We start from the raw sequence: 22,713 nt of genomic DNA on the forward strand, positions 1-22,713 counted from the left end.
TTTTTTTTTGGTTAGAAATGTGTATTCCACATTAGTTGGCTACCCTGTGGTCTTTTGCAAAGTAAAACGTGTGTGTAGGTATACATATGTTCACAGGTTTATGTGATGCTAACTTCTGAAGAATTGCTTAGTATTCAAAATTTAAAATGCCTCTTCTTCACTTGTAGACTTCTCTTTCCATGTTCAGTAAGAGTGAATTTTCAGTTAAAAGAAGATTCAGTGACTTTCTCGGTTTGCATAGCAAATTAGCAAGCAAGTATTTACATGTTGGTTATATTGTGCCACCAGCTCCAGAAAAGAGTATAGTAGGTAAGTATGAATTTAAAAAAAAAAAAAAAGTTACTGCTACTAGTTCAGTTTTAAACTACCTAGATTATTAGGCTACCATGATCATTTATTATCAGGATAAATTATAGTGTCTGGCAATACTGCATTTAATAAACATTCCATTTATGATAATCATTCATCAGTTAAGAATGTATAAGCTCATACTTTTATTTTCTAACCTCTTAGGATTTTTATTTATATAGGATCAATTTAGGATTTGATTTATATAACGATGTTAAATATTGGGTCTGAATTTGCCAAGTTGAAGACAATCAAACCCTAACATTTTACTAAGTAACATTCAGAAGATACTTAATATTGGTAGCATATTAACATTATTCTAAGGAATGAAAGTATTTGGGTTTCAGCTATTCATTGTCCAAAAAGAAGATTTGATCCAGTCCAGATCTTATAAGAGGTATCATGTTAGTATATTCCATACCTCAATTTAATGTTTAAAAACATTTCTACCTATACAAGTAATAAAGGCTTAGTTAAAAATCTGTAGAAGGGAGCAAGCACCTGTTGGTTCTCTTGGCAGAGCGTGCAACTCTTGACCACAGGGTTGGGAGTTCAAGCCCCATTTTGGGTGTAGAGCTTTAAAAAAAAAAAAAAAAGAATATGCAGAAAATTTCAAAAGAGGACAACTTACATTGTCCCATTAAAAGACATGTCATCTCTTAAAATTTGGTGCTTCTTTTCTCAGTGTTTTCAATTTTTTGTGAAAATATTCAAATTGAATTTTGCTGATCTTTAAATTTTTGTTTTTACTTTTTAAAAACATTTTGTTTGAAGAGCACTTCTGTTGGTATCTTTTATGACTTTAAAACCTGACATATTTAAATGCATTTATTATATTCTCTGAGTTTTTTTATTATAAAAAACTTTGTAGGGGCACCTGGCTAGTTCAGTTGGTAGAGCATGTGACTCTTGATCTCGGGGTTGTGAGTTCAAGCCCCTCGTTGTGGGTAGAGTCTACTTTAAAAAAACTTTAAAAAATTAAGAATATCAATAAATTAAATTTTTGTAAGGCAGTGTAAGTTTAAGTGACAAGAGTGGCTTGCTTTTTGTTTGTTTTAGTTTTCCAAATCTCTGATATCTGGCTTAATAGAAAATAGCTATGTTCTTATATCTGCTTCTGCATTCAATCTCTTGTTATATAACACACCATATAACCTTTGTAAAATTCTGCTGAGCTTTCCTAAAAGAATGAGAGTAAAAAAGACAGTAGTCTAGTATTATTATGAAAATAGGCTTTTTGGTACACCCTTCCCCGACACCTGTCTGAAAAAGGGTCTCAGAAACCTTTCTTGTATTCTGACTGTATTTTGGGAACTGCTGACCTACTTCATAATCTTACTTGTCTTATCTTTAAAACGTTGGCAGTGGTATCTTCTGGCATCCTACTATTTATATGGATCTTAAGTTTCCTGTATCACAAATTATTTATTACCTTTTTTTCTTTGATTAGGTTGTGCAACTATTTTTATATATCAAAAGAGGAAAAATAAATTATTTTTCTCATTTTGCTGGCTAACATGCTAATCCAGTCTATAAACAATGAGCAAAAAGAATTTTTTTGAAAAAGTAAATTTTAATGTCCTGGTTAATTGTTTTAAGCTAATATTTTGCCTTAATGATCTTCAACCTTCCACAAATTGTTACAGCATAATAAATAGTATGTGTAAATTTAAAATAGAAGATAGAAACTAAATCTTAAGAGCATCCTTTTCTGATGTTGATTCTCACAGGCTTCAAAAGGTTATTAGGGGACAGTCACACGGTTATGTTTGTATTATGCATACACGTGGCCAAGATTGCCCATTACGTTGTAAGGTTATCAATTAAATTATAGGCATAATTAACATTTATTGAAAGTTACTGTGCTAAATAATTTCCAGGAGATTCATTTAACCTTCACAACAACTTTATGAAGTTAACTTAGTGTTGTCCTTATGTGATAGGTAAGGAAGGTAAGGTTCATCGAGGTTACATAACCTGTCGTGTGCTATATTTATTTATATACTACTTTATTCCAGGAACTACTTGAGGCAACTACATATATAATGCAGTTAAAAAAATATATGTGTGCACACGCATGCACGCGCACATATGTGTACACGTGCATATACGTGTGCACATATGTGTATATGTATGCTTGCATGTGTGTATACATATACACATACATATCTATACGTACATAGATATGTGTATATATATCTAAAGAAAGAAATTAGCAGGAAAAATAACCATAGTCAAACAGTAAGATGAAACCAAGTTAAATAGTTTCTTTAAAATGTACATGTAAAGTCTGAACAATTACTAAAGGTAATTACTAAAGGTGGGTAACAAATTTGTTGTGAACTTCCTGGCAGCCAAGCAAATACAGAAGCAGTCATTTTTTCAAATTGTCTTACCAGTTTTTTAAAAAACAAAACTCAGTTGGTTAAGTGTCTGACTCTTGGTTTCAGTTTAGGTCCTGGTTTCACAGTTTGTCTGGGTTCGAGCCCTGTGTCAGGCTCTGTGCTGGCAGCACGGAGCTTGCTTGGGATTCTGCCCCCTCCTCTCTGCCCCTCCCCAACTGGCTCGCAAGTGCGCTCTGTCTCTGTCTCAAAATAAATAAACTTAATAAAATAAAAATTTAAAAAGTGAATAGGTTGTCCACAAAACTGTTGATATATGGGAGGCCCTCTTAAGTATACAGCCAGTGGTTTTCAACTAACAAACACTTAAAGTGGAGGCAGGAGAAAAGGAATTGTAATTTGTCGTCTTTGCTGAAAAGTTAGAACTGCCCCTGAAAGAACAGGAGTCTTTTCATTAGCCCACAGTTAACCTGTTTGTAAGATTAGTTAACTGAAAACCACTGTTTCACTAAGCTTTTAGAAAAGAACAACAAAGTTGAAAAGTTTTAAGAGTTAATTGGTTAGAGTAAGTGTTTATTTGCTCTGGTGGCCCTTAATAGTTACCTCTAGCATGAACAGTAGCATGAAGTAGCATGAACAGAAAATCCTTAAAGGGAAAAATGTAAAGAACTTCATAGCAGTAAGATTTTTTTTGAGGGAAACAATATGTTATATCAGTAACACCCCACTTTTAGTGGTCCATTCATGGCGGATAATTTTAGGTGTTTGAGTTTTCTTTTTCAAACTTGTATTTCAGAAGAATTAATTATGTTAGGCAAAACATTCATAGATGATATGTTTATTTACCAGATGTACCAGCCTGAATAAGAATTACATGGTTTTACATAATCTATTTTTAATAGCTTTGTTGAGATGTAATTTAAATGCCATATGATTTATCCATTTAAAGTGTGTAATTTGGGGTGTCTGGCTGGTTCAGTTGGTAGAGCATGTGACTCTTGAGCTTAGGGTTATGAGTTCAAGCACCCCATTGGGTGTAGAGCTTACTTAAAAAAAATAAAGTGTATAATTCAATGTGGTGTATAAGGCTTTTAGTATATTCAGAGTTGTGCATACACCACCACAGTCAACTTTAGAATATCTTCTTTTTAAATAAATTTTTTTGATATTTATTTTATTTTTTATTAAAAAAATTTTTTTAATGTTTATTCGTTTTTGAGAGAGAGACAGAGCATGAGCGAGGGAAGGGCAGAGAGAGACGGAGACGCAGAATCCAAAGCAGCCTCCAGGCTCTGAGCTGTCAGCACACAGCCCGACGTGGGGCTCAAAGTCATGAACTGCTAGATCATGACCTGAGTAGAAGTCGGATGTCCAACTGATTGAGCCATCCAGATGCCCCTCATGTTTATTTATTTTAGAGAGAAAAAGTGCACATGAGCAGGGGAGGGACAGAGAGAGAGAGGATCCAGAGTGGCTTCTGTGCTGACAGCAGAGAGCCCACCACGTGGCTTGAACCCACGGACTGCGAGATCATGACCTGATCTGAAGTCAAATGCTTAACCGACTGAGCCACCCAGGCGCCCCCTCTTTATTAGCACTTCCCGTCATCCTCTAACTCCCCCAACTCCCTAGGCCTAGGCAGTCTTTAATTTATTTTCTTTCTCTCTAGATGTACCTATGCTGGACGTTTCATGTAAAGGAAAATAAGTGGGCCTTTGTGACAGGTTTCCTTCACATAGTATTTTTCTTTTAAGAGAGGTAGCAAGCAAGGGAGATGAGAGAGCAGGAGAGAGAGAGAGAGAGGGCGTGTGCACACATGCATATGAGCCTGAAACAGGCTCCATACTCAGCACAAAGTATGACCACCAAGCCTGACGCGGGACTCAACCCTGGGATCGTGACCCGAGAGTCAGACACTCAGCTGACTGAGCCACCCAGGCGCCGCTTTCATAGCGTATCTTTAAAGTTCATCCATGTTGTAGCATATGTCATTACTTCGTTGCTACAGAATTGATTCTGAAAGAAAAAAGCACAAGGAAAAAAGAAAAATATGCAATTTGATACATTATTGTTAAAATTTAAATTGCCAGTACAGAAATGATTAACATGATTTTTTATGGAAGTGTTTGTTGTTTCAGCTATTACAAAACTAGCTATCATAAATAAACATGTTTTTAGACTCTACAACAAGGAAAATACTTAGCACACTCATGGATTATACTCCATTTTTCTAGTCCCCAAACTAAAGAACCTTAATTATTACTCATAAGAAATGAAAATAGTAATTGAGCTTAAATTTGCTAATTTGAATGTCTTTATGCATATTGAAATGCAAACACATTTTAATTTACCATGAGTGTAATATGTAACAGATAAGGAACGCAAATAGAGTTTAGAAAACTGCAGACACAGCTCACCCTCTGCTTTATCTGGTTTCATGTTATGCGTACTTAGCAAGATGAGATGTTAATATATGATGAGTGATAATTTCTCTAAAGTATGATACTGGTTATAAGTTTAGGAGCTCTTTTTTTTAATCACATTCAAATTTAAAGTGTATTTTAGATTATGAAGGAATGACTATAAAAAAACTGTTTCAAATAACAAAATTATCATGAGTCTCATTGAGTGTTTTTTCAAAGGCATGACCAAGGTCAAAGTGGGTAAAGAAGACTCGTCATCCACTGAATTTGTAGAAAAACGGAGAGCAGCTCTTGAAAGGTAATTGTAGACAGTTATGCTTTATTACTGTCATGTTTTTATTTCAGTAATAAGTCTAATTCCATTATATGGCACAACTATATTTTAATGTTTTTTTTCACAGTACCATTTCATGGTTCTACTAAGAGTGCTTTAAACTTTTATTAAGAAAATTACTTCTTTCAACAACACAATACTGTGTTCTGTTTTCATTAATCATCATAGTGGATTAGTATTTAGCAAATAGTATGTCTAATAAAATAACACCTACTTTTGTATCCTGTGTTGTAAGCAGGAATATAAAGGCATTAGTTAGTTGGGGATAGAATTAATGTATCATAGGGGCACCTGGCTGCTTTAGTTGGTTGAGCATGTAACTCTCGATTGTGGGGTTGTAGTTCCAGCCCCACGTTAGGTGTAGAGATTTTTGTGGCACCTGGGTGGCTCAGTTGGTTAAGCGTCTGACTACAGCTCAGGTCATGATCTCGCGGTTCGTGACTTCAAGCCCCGTGTCGGGCTCTGTGCTGACAGCTCAGACCCTGGAACCTGCTTCACATTCTGTGTCTCCCTGTCTCTTTGCCCTTCCCCTGCTTACACTCTGTGTACGTATCTCTTGCTCAAAAATGAATAAACATTTAAAAAAATTTTTTGTAATAAAATAAGATCTATTTTTAAAAACATAGCTGTATTTTGCATTAGGAGTAAGGAATGGCTAAGCTTGTAAAAAGATATCATGAAACTTGTGAATGGGAAGAAAGAAATGATAAGAAATATTTGGATTTTTAATATTTAGTATTATTTAGGTTCTAGGAAGTTTTGCCCATATTCACATTGTTTGTTGGATAATTTGGCTCACTATAGTTCCATTGAATTATTACTTGGCTAGGAATGTTATTAAACACAATACAAAATTAAGTTTGTGCTCCCTCCTTCAATTTTGTATAATTGATTTTGACTTGAGTGTACAATTGTATGAGTCATTTATTGAGTTGACTGTATGCTTCAAGTCTGATACATTTGCGCTACCTTACTGCATAGTACTTGACATGTTTCCTTTAGTTTTGAAGGGTTGTCTTCATTGTCACAGACCAAATGAGTTACGGATAGGAGGAACCCACTCCCAGGATCTTAACATTTATTCCTTCCTTGCTATGCTGAAAATTAAGAAAAAAAATTTGAAATTATCTTAAAGCCCAACTTTTAGAACATAAGTTGGTAATCACCTAGACATAGAAATTTTCTAATTTCATAGGGTTTTTTTGCTTGTTATTTTAATTGAATGTGCTTATTCTTTATTTTCTCTTTTGGCTTAAAATCAGTAGATGAGGTGGATAGGACAGATTTTAAGAAATAGTATGTCTATCTCCAGGGTGCACATTATTATTAAAACTATTTTTAAGTCACTTTATTTTTGGGTCTTATTAATAAATTGTTTCCATTTTAACAAAATGCTGCAGTACAGTCAGGTTTGAACAATTTACAGTAAGAAAGTTGACTATGCAACTTATTATTACAGAAGTCTTAAAGGATGAGATTGTGCCTGTGAGAAAAGCATTTACTCAGGAAAGGATTAAATTGTGTCCAGAGAAGTTTAGGTTAGGCTTTAGAATTGTTTCTGTTGTGAAAGAGGTCACAGACCAAATGTTTTTAAGAGTAAAGGTAGATAATGTTCTGCTTCGATTTCGCTTAGTTCTTCCTGAAAGTGTAACCATGACCCTTTGAGAAACCTTTCAAGTCCTATTTTTCTATGAGTAAATTTGAAATGTTTCAGATGGCATGCTTGATAAGGAACTTAATGAAGATTTATTGTACCAAGGACATATAATTTGATTCTACATTCACCTTTCTCGCAACTTGAATGCATTGCTTAGTACTTACCATAACATCATGTGGTATGAAACATTGAGGAGAGTTGTAAGGAAATACTGGGATTTGATCTAGTGGATATTTGAAAACAGTTTCTTTAGTGAAAAATGTTACTTGTTAAGTGCTACCCTAGTGGCTATTGCAGTAATAATAATAATAATAAACAAAAGAAACCATATACTATGAGGGAAAAGTTCATTTTGCATTAAAAAATATGACTAAAGAAAATATAGGTATAAAGAAGCAGAGGAATTGGGATGCTTTTTCTAAAGGGAGTTTTCTGTGGCATTTCATAAAATTTAAAAATTAGAACAGGCTTATCTATGGGATGCCTAACCTAGTTTTAATCTAGTGGATCAGGGAAGTAGTTTTCTTTGTATATACTATGGTAATAAATTTGTGTATTTATTTGTTCAACTCAGAAAATTTAGATTTTGGTCTTGAATGAAAGGATGAACATCTGGTGTTAAAATACAGGAAGAGAGAGGGAGTCGTTAAGAAAGGGACTCTCCTGGGCCACCCACACTCACTAAAGTAAGCAGAAAGTACTTTTAATAAGAGTTTCTCTAAGATCACTCTCTTGGTTTTCTTGAGTGCTTCACGTTTCGTTAAGAGCATATTGACTTTATTTCATAGGTAAGGATACACTTCTGCAGATATAAACAGAGAAGTATAGAGTAGCATGATAGAGTGTGTAGGGAGTTAGAATCCTTTCTCTGTTGAAGCCTGTGTTTCACTACACACTATAAAGTATTTGTGTGGCCTTGGGCGACTTGCTGAAAGCATTAAAAGCATTTTTCCTTATCTTAAATGTTATCAGGATTGTGTTCAGTCCAAGCACCTAAAAACTCAACTGGCTTGGCCTTAACAGTTAGTACAGATTAATTAATCTACGCCTTCCTATCAGGAAGTATTTAGGATTATCCAGTTTTCTGAAAATCTTATTGCCAGTTTCTGATAATCTGGAATACAACCATTTCTCACTACTACCATAGTAGTCCAAATGCTGGAATTAACTCCAGTAGGTTCTTAATTGGTTTCTGTTTCCATCCTTGAATCTCTGCTCTTTCTTAATACAGCAGTCAGAACCATCCTCTTAAAATATAAATCACATCATGTTTCTTTCTCCCCATGTCACTCCGTAAAAGCCATAGTCCTTATGATGGCCTGCAGAACCTTATATGACCTGCACCGCTCACTCTTATCTGTTCTGTCTCCTGTGCCCCTTGATCACACTGCTCCAGGCCACACTCGTCATTTTGCTGCTTCTCAAAGATCCCTGGCATTTTCCCACCTTAGAGTTTTCTCACTGGCCTCTCCCGTTGCCTAGAAAGCTTTTGTTCTCAAATGTCTGCATGGTAATTCCCTTACCTCTTTTAACTTTAGATGTTCAAGTATCATCTTTCCAGTGAAGTCTTTTCTGATCATTGGCTTCATTCTAACCTATTCTCTTTGAATTGCCTCCAACGATACCTTGCACACTTGATCTCATTTGCTCTACCTACCGTTCTACCCTCCTTTTTCCATAGCATCTGCCAGCTGGTCACATACTGTATATATAATCTGTGTGTTTATTCATGATCAGTCTTCTCTTACTAAAGTACAGTTTTCTCTCATATATTCTGAGTGTTCAGAACAGAAAATGACATGCAGTTAGTAAATGCCTTACAAATATTTGCTGAATCCACAAATGAATGTCATCAAAGCCCAGGCTCTTTCTGCCTTTCTGTTCTTTTGTTCGTTATCATTAGCACCTGTGTTTGAGTTTCAAGCAAGAGAAATTTTTTTTGTCAAAAACATTTTTTTATTTTTTATTTTTATTTTTTTAAATATGAAATTTATTGTCAAATTGGTTTTCATACAACACCCAATGCTCATCCCAAAAGGTGCCCTCCTCAATACCCATCACCCACCCTCCCGTCCCTCCCATCCCCCCATCAACCCTCAGTTTGTTCTCAGTTTTTAAGAGTAAGAGAAATGTTTTTAACTTCATTCCTCTCAATTTTGTGTAACCTGCTTTATTTTGTTTTGTTTTCAGTAAGTCAGAACTTAAAACCCTAAGCGATTCTTCTAAATTTTTTAGTAACCCTTCCTTGGAGCAAATCTGCAGAACTCCTGTCTCATGTTGAGTGTGATACTTACTTGTCAGCTTTTCCATTGTGTCTTCATTTCTTTCTTCTTCCGAATGTGTCTCTTTCTCCCCACGCCTCTTTTCCGGTCTTCTCCCTGTGTTCCCTCTTCTCCCTGTATTCTTTGCCTGTTTTTGTTCTGTATCCATCCTTTCTAGATCTACAACCCTGCGGACCTTAATTCTGAATTGGTGAATATTTACAAATATTCATTAATTTAAAATATGTCTTAAGATGCTCAACAGCACTCATCATCAGGGAAGTGCAGATTAAAACTACAGTGAAATATCACCTCACATATGTGAGAATAGCTAAAATCAAATAGTTAAGAAACAAGTGTTGGCAAGAATATAGAGAAAAAGGAACCATTTTGCACGGTTGGTGGGAATGCAAACTGGTGCAGCCACTATGGAAAACAGTATGGAAGTTCCTCAAAAAGTTAAAAAGAGAGCTACTACAATCCAGGAATCTTCCTATCGTGTATTTGCCCAGAAAATACAAAAACATTTATTCAGGGGAATGCATGCACCCCTATGTTAATTGCAGCATTATTTACAATATGGAAGTAGCCCAAGTATCCATGGATAGATGAATGGATCAAGATGTGTTTGTGTGTGGATAAAATGGAATATTAGCCATAAAAGGAAATGAAATCTTGCCATTTGCAACAACATGGGTGGAGCTAAGAGTATGTTACTAAATGAAGTGAGTCATTCAGGGTAAGAAATGCAATATGGTTTCGTTTATCTGTAGAATTGAAGAAACAACAAATGAGCAAAGGAAAAAAAGGGAGAGAGGAAAACCAAGAAACAGACCCTTAAATATAGAGGACAAACTGATGGTTACCAGAGGGGAGGAGAGGGGAGGGAGTGCAGTAGGTGATGGGGATTAAGAGTGCACTTACCCTGATGAGTACTGAGTACTGTATAGAACTCTTGAATCACTGCGTAGTATGCCTGAAAGTAATACCAACACTGTATGTTAACTACAGTGGAACTAAAATTTAAACAATTTTTTAAAAAATGAAAAAATATACATCCCTATGAACATAAGGATTATGAAGATGAAGGATAGTTTCATGGCTTGTAAGAAATGATGAAAGTGATAATGGTAGAAAGATTGGTATGAAGGGAGAGCAAAATGCAAATCTGTTCCTTTATTGTCTAATTTAAAAACACAAACCACTTAGTAAAATAGGAATTGTCATTTAAAATGTGCCTATTGAGGGGCACCAGTGTGGCTCAGTCGGTTAAGCTTCTGACTTTGGCTCAGGTCATGATCTCACGGCTCATGGGTTCGGCTCATGGGTTCAGGACCCATGTCAGGCTCTATGCTGACAGCTCAGAGCCTGGAGTCTGCTTTGGATTTTGTCTCCCTCTCTTTCTGCTCCTCCCCCGCTTGCATTCTGGCTCTCTCAAAAATAAACATTAGAAAAAAAATCTTAAAAACATAAAATGTGCGTATTAAGATAAGCAAAGTAGATTATATACAATCAATTTGAAGAATAAAATTCCATTGTATGTGATAGTACTTGGCAAATTATAAGAAAGCGAGTAGTGATTGTAGTATTAAAAAATAACTACATTATAGTTTATCTGTAGGATAGAATTCCATGTAGTAAATAAATAAAAATGACATTAGTAGTATTTCATGACATAGAAAGGTACCTACAACTGACTGTTTTGCAGGAAAGGATACACACCAATAGGTATAATGGTGTAATATTTTTGTGAAAACCAAATCTGAGTTTGTGTGTATACATACCACCTTTAGAAAAAAACACTAAAAGGTAATTATCTCTGGAACAAAAAAATCTGTTTTATATTCCTGTTCCTAATTTTAACATTAAGCTTAATACTTTTTAAGAAACAGTTAACTGCTATTTACTTCTGTGTAACCCTTAAGAAGTAAAGTTTTTCTGTCTTTTTCTAGAATGCCCTTTTCCAAGATGTTGATACCTCAGAATGCTAGTATGTGGTAGGATGACAAAGGAAAATCTAGACAATTGAGTTTTGTTACTGTAGGGTTTAACAAAGTTAAACCAGGTTTTTTTCCTATAAAACTTTGTGCAGCGCTTAACACGCTGCTGTTTAGGACTCAAAGAGAGTGATGTGTATGTGATAAGTTTCAGACTTGCCTGATTATAGAACCAGTCTTTTTCCCGGAATACTGAAGGAGACTAGTATTCTACAGAGCTCACTTTGGAAAGCCATTTTAGAATGTAAGTAGTAGTAGGTAATGACATTTAGGTTTGAACTATTAGGATGTACAAAGTTTGGGTACGACATGTTTCGTCTTCCTTCCCGCTGGTTCATTTTACAAATGTCTGAGTACTTGCTGTTTGCCAGTTGTTGTGTGCGCTCCCGTGAACAACTTAGGCAAACTGCTTTAAGCAGTACACGGCCTAAACAACCAAATAACCCAATACTATTGGAAAACTTGAGTATTAAAACTGTAAGTAAAATTCCATTGGGAGTATACCACCATTTCTTTGACACAAAATTAACATTCCTGTTGCATCTCGTTTTTAGCTTGATAATATTGGCAGTAAATTTTTTTAAGCCACAGTGTAGAATGTATTGCACATACCTGCTAATTGCTCTATTTCTGTTACAGTGTTTTCTTATGTGGGCTAATGACTTGAAGTTTAATGTATTAAAATATATAAAAACAGCAGTTAACATTTCGGCCCTGATAAAATACTCGTTTTAACCACTGGGTAGAATTGTGACTTTATACCATTGTGACTTTATAGAAGGTTACCATTGCTTTTCAGAAGCTTTAGGTATGTTTTATAATCTTATAATGAGATCGAAGAAAATTAATGATTAACATTTATTCTGTAGATGTATAATAAACATGTTAACTGTGAGGTAAAATACTATAATTGAAATACTAGTATATGTAATCATTAAGGGAAGAATAATTTTGCAGAACATGAGATTAGATAAGTAATCAAGAATAATTAAATAGTGGACCTTTTTTCTTTTTATGAAAGAATGTTAATTATGGATGGCAGAAACTTGGGCTTTTCTATGTTCTAGTAAAGGAAAATATCTAAAGTTGGGCTAAAAGTGATTTAGCAAGGGTGTTTCTCTTTACTTTTCATTTTTATTTTATGTTGTGTCCTATAAGAAAAACATGAATCAAACTTTTAGCAAAACCTTATTAAAAATAGAATTTTGAAGAAAATCAGTCCTTGTCCAATAAAGATCAAAGCTGATTTGATAATTTGCTGACAGGCAAAAAAAATCTGGTAGGTGTTTCTCTGTTTTGGTAATAACAGCAGTAATAAAAAAAAATAGTTGATTGGAATATATATAGTGATATGTGTTAGGACTCTGAAATATTAGCTCAGAACATGGTGACTCCACCCGAAGATCAAATTATTCAACAAACTCATATACCTTTTTACTACTCTATACTTCGCAGTGAGAAGTTTAGTAAATTATTTAATCTCTCCTGTATCCCCATCTCCACAGCCTGCCATGTCTCTTTTTATATATGATGAACTTTCAAAAGAGGAATAAAAAGCTTTTTAGTCATTAAATTGCTATAAGAGCCTAAACAATTAGAGTGAAAGCAGACTGATAGTCTAAGAGGCAGACTGAGGACATCCTTTTACCTATTTTTTTTGGTTTGTTTTTGTGATTTTGTTCAAATAATATTTAAAGTGCTACTCATAAATAAAGGAGAAATTTTATTCTTATATCTAGGTATCTTCAAAGAACAGTAAAGCATCCAACTTTACTACAGGATCCTGATTTAAGGCAGTTCCTGGAAAGTTCAGAGGTATTATTTCTACTTTAAATTTTTGTATGATACGAATTTTCTTATTATTTGTGTTTGTCATTTTATTTTATTTTTTAAAAATAAGGTTTTTTTTAATGTTTTATTTATTTTTGAGGGAGACAGACAGAGTGTGAGTGGGGGAAGGGCAGAGAGAGAGACACACACACACAGAATCTGAAGCAGGCTCCAGGCTCTGAGCTGACAGCACAGAGCCTGACGCAGGGCTCAAACTCACGAACTGTGAGATCATGACCTGAGCCAAAGTCGATGCTTAACCGACTGAGCCACGCAGGCACCCCTGTGTTTGTCATTTTGATAATTTTTGTAAAAATAGATATTCGGTAAATGATGGGATTAGTGGATGGAACAAACTGATTTTCTTTTTTCTTTTTTTGGGGGGGGGGGTGGCACTTAGTGTTTATTATGAGAGAGAGTGCATTCATGGGGGAGAGGCAAAGGGAGAGGAAGGGAGAGAATCTTAAGTATGCTCCACACCCAGTTCTGAGCCTGACATGGGGCTCAATCTCATGACTGTGAGATCATAACCTGAGCTGAAATCAGGAGTTGATTCCAGCCACCCAGGTGCCCCTTGAGGTTAGTGTTTTAATAATTTAAATTATTAGTAAAATACCTTTTCTGCTTTGGTAACAGTAGGATGACCACTTTCTTTTTCAAAAATTTTTAAACCAGATTTAGAAGAATGATCTCTAAATAGTCTAATTCTCAATGCCCTAAGTGGTTGTTTAGGCATTGTGTTGAAATAAGTTTATTCAGGCCTCCTTTTAGAGACAGCTAAATGTGTTTATATGTCTACATTCTAATATTCTTACCAAGGTTCTGAAAGCAAATTTGTTACTTAAAAGAGCTTAAATTATAACCATGCTGCTCCTTTGATTTGAGATGCTTAGTACATTTGGGGCTTGTAACAGTTTACAGTTCTAATTATTACTATTTGAGATTTTTTTTTTTAATTTACTGGAATACTAGAATTTTTTAAAAATTTAGAATCACACCCTCCTAGCTGAACATAAGGAGATTTTTCTCAAGACTTTCTTCTTTCCTTATAAACAAGTTTATTTCTGCAAGCAAACAGGTGGCCAATGTTAAGGTACTTGACAATCTCTTAATATATTTTGACAAACAGAGTGTTGTTCCATCTAAATGTAAACGTGCTGAAGAAAAGCAAATGGAAAGTCTATTTTTTAAGTTTTCCTTTGAGAGTGTACAAGTAGTGTATTTGAGAAATTAGATCTCACTATTGAAATGTATGAGAGTGAAGAAAATACAACCTCCTTTTTTTTCTTTTTTTCTTTTTTTGGAGGGGGTGTGCAGTTCCTTTTGCGCCCACTTAAACCTCCAGCCTTTTAACCGGTTTGTTTGCCCTTATTTGTCATTCAATTCCAGCTGCCTAGAGCAGTTAACACACAGGCTCTGAGTGGAGCAGGAATATTGAGGATGGTGAACAAGGCTGCCGACGCTGTCAACAAAATGACAATCAAGATGAATGAATCGGATGCAGTAAGAGCTGATTTTTCGACTTGAATAATGAGATGAATTAATGAGCCCAACAATTGCATTTTAAAGCTGTACAAGTAGAAAATAGGATATTAATTTGCTTATTGAGTTTAGTCCTCAGCCACATCAGTTGACTGCCATGGTTTTATATACACGGTTAATTTGTTGCTTTAAAACAAGGAATGTGGCTTGCTATTGGTAACCTAATTTACAGCGGTTTGTTCTTGCTAAATTAGCTCCATTTTTCTTTTTTTTTTTCTTAGTGGTTTGAAGAAAAGCAGCAGCAATTTGAAAATCTGGATCAGCAACTTAGGAAACTTCATGCTAGTGTTGAAGCCTTGGTCTGTCATAGAAAAGGTTTGTTTGCCTCGTTATTTATGTGTTTAACACCATTAGTTAATTACAAATTTTATTAAAATGCACATTCTGGAGCTACTATAGAAGAGAGAGAACAATAGTTTAAGAGAATGTTTTCCATTTCAACCTTGTTAATATTTTTTTGTTCTGTTGTAACCTAACTTAGTTGAGAAGTATAAAAATCCTGAGCTTATAAAAGTATATTTTAAAGTTTGGTTTAAAACTGTTGTTCATTTGATTAACACTTTGTTAACATTCGTATAGTTTAATGAATGAAGATGTCTTATTAGTAACTGATACAGTTAAAAATATCAGCTTAAAAATTGATTTTTGAAATTTGTCTTTGAAAACTTCCTGTGTGCCTGCATTTCCTAGAAAATTTTGAATTATTTTCTTCATTTTTTGAACAGCCAAATTAAAAAGTCTAGGGGAGGGGCCGTTAAAAATTGATTGGCAATTTGAGTTGTATTTTTTTAATTCTGTGATGAAGTTTTTGTTGTTTTCTAAGAATATGAGGATTTTCATGTTAGCTTTCTAAAGTACTTACTAAGTAATTTAGTATGTACCATTACCAGTAACCATTTCAGTAAAACAACTACAGAAATACATCAGTACGCTTTTATTGAAAGTAGTTTATAACAGCTTTTGCCATTTATACTGTATCTTGTAGAGAATGACTTTATGGTTCTTTTAGAGAAAATTATGTAACGTAGAGCAATTTCTAGGCAATGTATTATTAGTTCTTGGCATTATTTAGCTTATAAACATCTGTGTCTGAAATGATTATGTTCAGAAATCTGTTTAGAAATTCTTAGTATTTCCACCAAGCACTGTTCAAGCATTGTACACAAAGAAAAAAATAAGATTTTTATGAATTACACAATTCTCTACAGGTTTACCGTGATTTTTTTCCTATTAGCTAAATAATGTTTTTGTAAAAAATTAGAGACATTTTCAATTTCAAATAAATGTGTAAAGGCCAAGAAATGTAGTATAAGTCAATTACAAGTCCTTCCAGTGCTTTCCAGAGACAAGAAAATATGTTTTATCTTTTATAGGAATAGACAAAAACAGTGAGCGCTTCAGGAAGAAGGGGGAGGCAGATTATATATAATTAAACATAGTTCATCCCTTGGGAATATAGGCAGTGGTTCTTCTTGATTTTTCTTTAATGTTCTTCTAATTTTCCGTAGAGCTCTGAGCAGTTGGCATGTATGCCGAAGGCGTCTTAATGACTGGTTGTTTTATGTTAATTATTTTAAGATAATTATTTGAGCAATACATGAACAGATAAAATTTAGAGAGAAAGTAGAGAAATCAATGCAGTATTTAAAAACTTTACTAGTGAACAGTAAAAGTGAATACTTTTTTATTTCAGAGCTTTCAGCCAACACAGCTGCCTTTGCTAAAAGTGCTGCCATGTTAGGTAATTCTGAGGACCACACTGCTTTATCTAGAGCTCTGTCTCAGCTTGCGGAAGTGGAGGAGAAGATAGACCAGTTACATCAAGAACAGGCTTTTGCTGACTTTTATATGTTTTCAGAACTACTTAGTGACTACATTCGTCTTATTGCCGCAGTGAAAGTAAGCCTCATTTTGCAATCTTCCTTGAGTTTTTCTCACTTCAGTGGTTTGCTTTTAAGAAGAATTTGGTTACCCATTAGGCATGTATTTAAGTGTGTAAGTTCTGTATTCTCTCAGTACATATAGATGGCTTCAAGATGGATGATTCATAGCCGAATACTTTCTTCCACTGTGACTTGGACAACGTGGTAGATACAACTGATGTTTTTAAGAGGTGTAAACAATGCCAAATACAGTGAAAACGATACACGTGTACCTACATACTTACCTATACAAGCTTGCACCTAACCGGTAGTATTTATTTGAATTTATTTGTTCACTCTAGTTTGAACTAAAACTAGCCATGGACTCTGTTATCGTTAGTAAAGGTATGATAGGAAGCAGAACAAAACCGGAACTGATTGTTGCATAAATGTTGAATGGTGGCTTGTAGCATTCATCTGAACTAGAAGCAAACATTCTTTGCACACACTGAAATATGTAGTCACTGTATATTTAGAGCTGACTCGGGACTAGATTAGATAATAAATTGTGTTATCTTGTAGTAATGTTTAAGGATGAACAGTTAAGTTTCTGAATAGTTGGGAAAGTAATCTAGTTAACTAATGAAAATTGGTTTTCTACAGATGTCTCCAGTATTCATATAGTTAAAGTGCATGTTATTTTATCTATCCTATGTTTCAAAAGGTACTTTAAGATCCTATGGTGTCTTTCGATTATTTTTATGAGCATTAATCATCATAGGGTGGAGGAACTGGGAATTTACCTTTTACTTTGAATTCAGACAAAGTTACTGAGACCTTGTTCCTTTTTTTCAGTTAAAGTCTGTGTCCAATTTAGTATTAATACATAGAACATTGATACACTGTATATTATTTACAATCTTCTTCTCAAGCTAACGGTGACAGTTATTGCTAAAGGGTTCTTAGCTCTAAAGAATGGCGCTATCTTGGGATTGGTAAAATTACCAGTTTTGGTCGTATTTACTCTTAGGTGTTACTTTGTATATTTCTGGTGGTTAATTGTACTTTTCAGTTACTTAAGGTAATATAGACAGCAGTTATTAGAGTGTACTTCATTGTACGTGGGCAACTTGTGATATGCAGAAATCCATTTCACACATAATGGTTCCTGTTCTTCTCCCATCCAATCTCACCTCATTCCAGAACTCCCACTAGCATGAGGGCTGCTGTAAAAAAGTAGAGCACCTTTCAGAATACCTATGGATCCAAAAAGGGAAGCCAGGCAGTGTCTGTAAGAAGGAGTACCTGCTGAGGAGCACTAACCCGGGAGATTACTCCCTGGTGGGAATGGCCTGCTTGTGTCTTGGGTGATGAGCCCTCACCTGGGCTGGCCCTGTGTTGCCTCAGTCTTCCTGCTGTAGTTTTACCTTCTCTGAAATTCACTTAAGTTCATGTTTTGCAGAATAACACTGACACCAGAAGATGTACCATGATCAACTGAGTTTGGGAGATAATGTATACAGTATCCCTGTCTTACAGATTGAGAGAGCATTAAAATGCTCATAACTGTCTAGGAGTAAAAAATACAATAAAACATTTAACCTTATGTAATCCAGAGATTTACAAAGTCATATGAACAGGAGTTCTTTTTCACTTAATATCTTTTTACATAAATGGAACAGACTTTGAGAAGAACTGAATTAGTGATTCCTTGACTGAAAGAAAGTTAAAGAGCCATGCTTAAGTTATATCTTGAAGTAAATTAAGCTCTTTCACATCGACTTTGTTTTCTGCTGAAACCTTGCCCAGGTCAGTTGCACAAAGGAGTTGAGAAATTATGGGATAGATTGAGAGGGAATTTTTGTGGTCTTTGGTTTGGTTTGGTTTTTTTTTTTAAACCGATTTATTTGTATTTGAAAATGTGATCCATGGACATATTAAATCTCACAACCCAAAAAGGTCAAGTTCAGGGCCTCCTGGGTTGCTCAGTCAGGTAAGTGGCCGACTTTGGCTCAGGTCACGATCTCGTGGTCTGTGGGTTCAAGCCCCGCATCGGGCTTCGTGCTGACAGCTCAGAGCCTGGAGCCTGCTTCAGATTCTGTGTCTTCTTCTGTCTGTGCTCCTCCACTGCTTGCACTCTGTCTGTCTGTCTCTCTCTCAAAAATAAATAAACCTTAAAAAAATTAAAAAAAAAAAAAAAAGCCAAGTCCTTCTCTTCCCAATACCGTGGGTCTCTTTCCTCAAATGCTGTTACATTCTTGTATGTCTTTACAGCCTTAGCTATGCGTGTGTATGACACTAATTTTCTTTTTCTTGCCACCTTTCTTTCTCTTGCTCTCTTTTTTCCTCCCTCTCTGCATCTCTTCCTTCTTGAAGAAGGAGCATACTATATACCGTTCCTTGCCAGCTTTTTCACCCACTCCGTTTTGGGCAAGTGTTCACGTTAGCCTCTGTAGATACATTACATTCTTTTTAAGGTTTGATTGGATAGCCTCAGTCTACTTGTAAATAGTAAGTTTTTTGAAAATCACTCTTTGGGCATAAACTTCCTAGAAGTAGATAGAGTTGCTTGGCCAAAGGGTATATGAATTTTAAATTTCAGTAAATACTCTTTTGTTACTGTCTGAAGAGATTATACTCCTTTGTACTCCCATCATCGTATGTGTTCCTTCTTCTCCCACCCAAATAACAAAGGTGCTTTTTGGTATAAGTTTTCATTTCTTTAGTTATTGTGAATTTAAGCCTCTTTACAAATGTTAAGCCATTTCCATTTCTTTTTGTGTGTGTGAACTCTTCATGTCCTGTGCCCAGTTTTCTTTTGTGTTTGGTCTTCTGTATTTCTAATAGCTACTTAATACTACCTAGCCCTTTGTTTTTATGCATATTGAAAATACTTTTCTGATGATAAGTTTGAAACTAAAAGTGCTTTAGAGCCAAAGTGGGGAAGGAGCTAAGACCAGCCACTTACAGTATTACTTAAGCCTGGCCGTGTATCCAGGAAACTCGTGCTTTTCTCTTTGTACGGGGCATGGCCTCTCACATGTAGGACTCCCACATTTTGGCTAGTAATGTTACCTAACATATATTAAGCATTGTACTCATTGTATGCATTCTCATGTATTGGCTGCCTGTGATCCCCTACAGTAGGGTCAGGGATTGAAAATATGGTTTTCAGTATGTTTTGCACTAGAACTTTTCATGAAGAATTCTTACAGAGAATGTAAATTTATAAAACATGTAAAATACCTTGTAAACCCACTAGATGGTTTCCCCAAAGAGTTGAAAAGCTTCTTTGTTTGGCTATAAGTAATCAACATCCTTTGACGACTCCAGGAAACTGAGTGGCATATTTTCAGAATCACTGAATTGGAAGGTGATATTAATTAAAATTAAAACTAGGAATGGATGTGTGGATCGCTTAGTTAGTTGAGCGTCTGACTCTTGATGTCAACTCAGGTCTTGACCTCAGGGTGGTGAGTTCAAGCCCTGTGCTGGGCATGAAGTGTAAAACTAAAAAAAATTAAATTTAAAAAATGAAAATTAAAATTGTAGTGTTTTGGTGGACCAGGGAAAATGGTCCACAACTGCAGCCTTGTCTAACCTAGGCCTGTTTGCATACAAATGTATAACATAAATTGGCAGAGGGATGGAGGTCCAAAGTAGTTCATCAGTGTAAATTTGTCTCTCTTACAGGAGAGGCTGGTTCTACTAGAGCAGATTTGGTTCTTGACATACAAGACAAACATTAAGTTGTGATTTAACTCATTTAAAAAATTTTTTTTTAAATATTTATTTATATTTGAGAGAGAGAGACAGTTCATAGTGCATGAGCAGGGGAGGAAGAGAGAGAGAGAGAGACAGAATTTGAAGCGGGTTCCAGGCTCCAAGCGGTCAGCACAGAACCCGATGCAGTTCTCAAACTTTCGAGCTGTGAGATCATGACCTTAGCTGAAGTCAGATACTCAACTGTCCGAGCTACCTAGGCACCCCAACTGATTTTTAAGGTAGCATTTCTAGAATATCAAGTGTGGTTTTGATCTTTTTTTTTTTTTTTGGATTACAAGGAAAACAAATGAAGAAAAGTTATTTCTCTTTAGAGCTGAGATTAATTTTTTTTTTTTATTATAACCTGACTTTCATAGTTCTGTCTTTATTTTAGAGCTCCTATATATGTGCCACAATAAACATGTAATGGTTCTAGAATCTGATGAGATAATAAATTGGGCAGGGATAAAATTAGTTTAAATTACTGCATCACCAAAAACGCCATTTTATATATATTGAGAACTTAAGCAAATATTGAAATTGAAGGGCATTTTGGTTAGCTTTTGCCCTGTATTCATACATATTTTAAGTAATCAAATTGTTACTAAACAGAGGAGTTGATAAATGAAGAGCTGATGTGGTGGCCCTCTTCTCTTAAAGATGAGAAATAAAATCTTAAGTTTTGGTGTTGTGTATGTGTAGGGGGTTAATGAGGGGCAAGTGTTGTTTAAATGGTAGTGACTTTCTTCATCTACTTATGCTAAATGTATTATTTTTCTTATTTTTCATGCAATTAATTTGGCTGAAGCAAAATTAAGTTCTAATAAATACCTTGGGACAGACACCTGGGTCGCTTGATTTTGGTTCAGGTCATTATCTTGCAGTTCCTGGTATCAGAGCCCTGGGACAGCTTCCGTGCTGATAGCACAGGGCCTGCTTGGGAGTCTGTCTCTCTCTCTCTGTCTCTCTCTCTCTCTCTCTCTCTCTCTCTGCCCTCCCTCTCTTGCTTGTGCACACACCTGCTCTCTCTCAAATAAACATTTAAAATAAAAGAATATCATAAGGAAAATGTCTTTTAACTATAAGAAAAGCAGGCAGAGCACCTGGGTGGCTTAGTCAGTTGAGCATCCAACTTCGGCCCAGGTCGTGATCTCTCATTTCGCAGGTTTGAGCCACACAGCCAGAGCCTCTCTCTGCCCCTGCCCCACTTATGTGCTCTCTCTCTCAAAAATTAAACATTAAAAAAAAATTTTTTTAAAGCAAAGGGGACAGTAAGATTTACTCAGTAATGTGAGAAGAGAAATTATATGAGATGACAAATTAAAACTAACAAAGTAGATTTAAATACCTGAAATAAGATGCTTTGACTTATAAGTTTGCCCACGATGTCTTTTGTCCTGGTTAATTTGAAATATGCAGGGTCTTTGGAAAGAAAACACTTTGGTTTGTGGTTGATTTAGAGGTTTTTTGTTTGTTTGTTTGTTTTTGCTGTTGCCCACATTTTTGAAATATGCAGTAATATAAATGCGGTCCAGTTATGGTTTTTTCCTATGTTATTGTGTTATTATTATTTGTACTTTTAGTATAAACCCAGGAGTTAATCAATTCTTAGTTTATTTGTGTGTGGTTTTAGGAATAATCCATAACAGTACCTGCTAATTATTAAACATCTGCTAGGTTAAGTCACTGTGCTATTTTTCATTTTATTTCCAATCCACTAATACAGATCTCCTTTTCTTCCTTCTATATTTGGGGAATCTGTGGCTTACAGAAATTAATTTACCCAGGATCATACAGTGACAGAGCTAGTATTTGGATCCAAATTTGATTTGTTCCCAAGCGTATATTTTTAAGATAAATTATCTGTGTACTCTTCTCTTCAGCAAGTCCCCATAAGAACATGGATTTATTTATTTCTTGATCCAAGAAGTTCTTTATTTGGGGTAATGAAAATAGCTCTGGTTTACTGCTTTCTGGTTCACCCAGTGTATTAACACCAGCTTCATCTGTTCAAATAGTAAATACTAAAATAATATGAATATATTTCCAATATCAAAATAGAGGATTTATTATTACATTCTCCCATCCTATCTGTCACCTTTTTTCAGGAGATTCTAATTACTCTCTTATGTTCATATTTCAATTCTTATTTCCATCCTCTTGTTCTTACTTTGCCAAACTCCTTGAAAGAAGTAGTGGATTTGGTTGACTTGGTCTCTTACCATCTTTTGGTCTAGTTTTTCATTTGGTCCTGCCTACTAGATGTGTGTGTGCATGTGCGTTTCACACACACACACTCATTTTCCCTGTTCATCTTGTGTAGGACTCTCTCCTTTGTTGTTGTTACACCTT

The 22,713-nt window shown here is 35.1% G+C and overlaps 1 protein-coding gene across 2 annotated transcripts in view; it reads left to right on the forward strand.

Annotated features, from left to right (window-relative positions):
• SNX2 (sorting nexin 2) overlaps positions 1-22,713 on the forward strand; it is a 55,329-nt gene that overhangs the window by 28,534 nt on the left and 4,082 nt on the right. For both annotated transcript variants that reach the window (XM_053220278.1, XM_053220280.1), the window contains 6 exons: positions 168-309; positions 5,333-5,411; positions 13,102-13,177; positions 14,582-14,695; positions 14,956-15,049; positions 16,428-16,633. In XM_053220278.1, the coding sequence (XP_053076253.1) occupies positions 168-309; positions 5,333-5,411; positions 13,102-13,177; positions 14,582-14,695; positions 14,956-15,049; positions 16,428-16,633 (711 nt within the window). The remainder of the gene's footprint in view (positions 1-167; positions 310-5,332; positions 5,412-13,101; positions 13,178-14,581; positions 14,696-14,955; positions 15,050-16,427; positions 16,634-22,713) is intronic.

Source organism: Acinonyx jubatus, chromosome A1 (assembly GCF_027475565.1).
Source record: "Acinonyx jubatus isolate Ajub_Pintada_27869175 chromosome A1, VMU_Ajub_asm_v1.0, whole genome shotgun sequence".
Taxonomy (NCBI): Eukaryota; Metazoa; Chordata; class Mammalia; order Carnivora; family Felidae; genus Acinonyx; species Acinonyx jubatus.